General features: G+C 50.0%; 1 protein-coding gene across 1 annotated transcript; it reads left to right on the forward strand.

The window, feature by feature from the left end:
- Positions 1-1,890: 1,890 nt before the first annotated feature.
- Positions 1,891-3,018, forward strand: GLOTRDRAFT_97314 (uncharacterized protein; the record flags this gene model as incomplete). Its single annotated transcript, XM_007873425.1, has 1 exon — positions 1,891-3,018. One exon carries the CDS (start codon positions 1,891-1,893, stop codon positions 3,016-3,018), a length of 1,128 nt encoding a protein of 375 aa, XP_007871616.1.
- Between the last annotated feature and the right edge of the window lie 232 nt (positions 3,019-3,250).

Raw genomic sequence — 3,250 nt, forward strand, 5'->3', positions numbered from 1 at the left:
ACCCGTACTCGACCCGTCGACACTGGTTGAGCGCGGGTAAGGGTACGGATATGCCCTGAGACTCCCTATACCAGGCGTGTCATCCACTAACATTCTCGTCATAAGACGCACCTTATATTTACCGTAGCATGATGGGGCACCGGGTATGGAGGGCCAAGTAGACGTCTCCAACTCGGACGCTGGGCAATATTTGCCGCTGGAGGATTGCAACGAGGACGGTATGTCGTTGATCTGCGTACTAGGATCTCCAGCTTGGACGAGCAATAATTAAACCCCTTCTCACCTCCCGGGTGTTGTCTGGCCTGAAATATTACTGTGCCAGCAAAGTCATGCTATCCAAGTCAATGGGACGCGATACAGAGCTATACAAGAAAACAGCAGTGGTTGTTCAAGCCGATGCTGCGTTGAAAGCTGTTTTGGAGAGACCAGCCTGAAGTCGCCGGGTCAATAGTAATAACAATAGCAGCTGTTCTCAAGTTCACTGACTCCGAGTCGAGAGTGACTCGAAGCTCTTCCAAATAGGACAGCGCAGCTGTCACAGCGTGCAAAAGAAATTACTAAGATTGCTTCGAGAGCTATCCAGTAGTGACTATTGGTGTGTTACACGGCTTGCGATCATTCAGGTTTTCAAGTGCGACACAGATGACCATTGACCACACGACACTCTCCAGAATACGATTTGAGACACACTTCTATCATATTACGAGTTATGGAGATCACGGACAGGTCCAATCCCCAGCATGGCAGACCCAAACCGGGGGACCATCAGCCTTCAACAATCTCCGCACCCGTTCTATCGCAAAACACGGTGGCCAGCGGTTCTTGACATCAATGTGTTCGTCGGTTCCTATTGTCAGGAACCATTGCTCTGTGTCGGGCGGGTCCGCGTCTACGTATGGCATGCACAAAGCCAAGAACTTTATACCCGACTTTCGCCGAAGTCTGGTCAAGACATGCGTTGCAGCGACGTGGAAGTTGTCGGACGTTTCACCAGTATTTTTCGCTGTTTCGACAATCCAGCTTGCAGTTACTGGATATCCGTACACCAGGGTGAATGTCCGACGCTTTGGCAACCTCGGAAATGATGCCTTGAGACTTGCATGAGCCTCATCAATGGACTTCTTCACATCCGCTTGCACCTCTTCTAGTGTTCGCTCAGGCTCCTGTCATTAAGGTGGTCCCATCAGTGCCACCTGAGGCCTGCTTTCGATTGACTCACTTTGGGCATCGGTATCGTACTGACTCGTAGTCTTGCACGAACACTGGGTGATCAAATTTCAGACTCGGTTCTCGATAAATATCTGACGCGCGTTGAAGACATCAATCATTACGTCATCGAACCAATGGCTTCTCGGAAAGCCTTACCGATGGCAGGGCTACCAAAGTGGTATGTCGGTGGTGAAGTTGAATGCGCTAAGTTGCCCAAGATCGGCCAAACTCCAGTATATATAGCAGTCCTATGTGCGAGAAGGCCATCCGCTACGCATCTCCATGTTCCAGGTCTATCACGGTTCAAGAACCGTCTTTGATAGCGTCGTGGCACATACTCGATGTGCTTGTCATGCCTTGTTGCGGTACTCAGTAACACACCATTCATTTGTATTTCACACGTTACACTGAATGATGCGAGACTGCTAATGAAACCTTCGCAATGGAACCCGAGCTGCCCGCTGGTGCTTGTGTATCGGCTCCTTCATCCATAATGAGTTCCAGAAGATATGTAGGAATCATGGTAATACTATGAGGAGTATAAAAGGCCCTCGACTTCCTGCGTCTCTGGCACAAACCCGCGTCTACAGAAGTCAAAGACTTGTGTCTGGAGGCGAGTACCTACCTGTCCAGTCAATAACATTCATCTTGCTAACATGGAGAGATCAGATCAGACGGAATATGGCTGCACCACACACTGTGCCAACTGCGAACCTGGCAGAGAAATTTTTGCGGGAATACCGCATGCTTTTCCCTCGGCTTGTACGAGATACAATGAAAGAGCGATTGGAGGCTCCTTGGTATGGTCCATGGGACACGGCAATGCGGCGGATGATTGTCGCTGCAAATCATAAACACAGGGTTAATACTAGCCCTCAGAAGGAGTTCACAAGGACAATGACATCAAACGACGGGGAGGTGAAGACACGCAGGCAATATCCCGACAATGCCTTGGAGCTCTCTGGAGCGGCCTTGCATATAGGCTCTTCTTTCCTACACGTCATATGGAGAGACGTCATTTTCGTGCTTAAAATCAAAGCATTTCCTCCTGAGTCTCGGGAGAAAGAAGGCCTCGAATTCGTTGTGAAAAGGGTGTTTGCAATGCAAGATCAAGTCAAGTCGTATGTCAAGTCTGCTTGCGCCAGCAATAGCAAGATCACGACCATTATCGCGGTATCCTGTGTTGGCGAATGGGGAACCTGGGTTCCGTATCACGTCGATCAGGTGTCGGGGCATACCCAAAACGAAGATCCAATGTGGCGTGAACCCAATACTCCCATTTCTACCGACACTGATAGCATCGCGGCAGATCCAAGTTCGGATGATGCCTTTATGATCAGAGGCGAGCGTAGGAGCGAGGGGCACAGGAGCGAGGTTCATAGCGAGATGGACATCAGTGATCAGGAAGGTCACGGAAGTTCCATGAGCATGTCCTCTAGTGACGGAAGAAGCAGCATGGACGTCAGTGGGGGAAGCATTGAAGACGAGGAATATGCTTCAAGCGACAATGGGCCGAATACCGGAAATGAGGAGATGAGCAGCGATATGCACGTTGACGATGTCGAAAGGCCGGCTATGGTTCCGCAATACTTTGCCCTGCTCGATGGGAACGGAGAACCCAACGATACATCGTTTGACGAGATGTGGACGTTTGTCATGGAGCGTAACAGGGCAACATTTGAGGATGCCAAGGAGATCGAGAAGAATGTTCCTCTGCCGACGCCACTGGCCATACTGGACTCCTGGGAATCCGATGATGATGAAGAGAACGAGGCAGAGGAGGAATATGACGAGAACGTCGATAATTAGATAGCAATTACGATCTCGATCAGAGAGGGGATATCATCAGTTGTATGCTCGGAATGCCTGTAGAAATTGAGAGATATAACGCCGTGTTAACTCGATATGAACAATGAAATGAATGTCATGTCCCGATGTCCGAGGCCCAGAAGCGTTGGCCGTCCAAAACTGGGAAGTCAACGCTTTTCTTCGAAGAAGAGGAGCATGACGTGACACGCGCTCTCGGAACGCCATCCCGGGT

The sequence above is a fragment of the Gloeophyllum trabeum genome, assembly GCF_000344685.1.
Source record: "Gloeophyllum trabeum ATCC 11539 unplaced genomic scaffold GLOTRscaffold_00185, whole genome shotgun sequence".
NCBI classification, from domain to species: Eukaryota; Fungi; Basidiomycota; class Agaricomycetes; order Gloeophyllales; family Gloeophyllaceae; genus Gloeophyllum; species Gloeophyllum trabeum.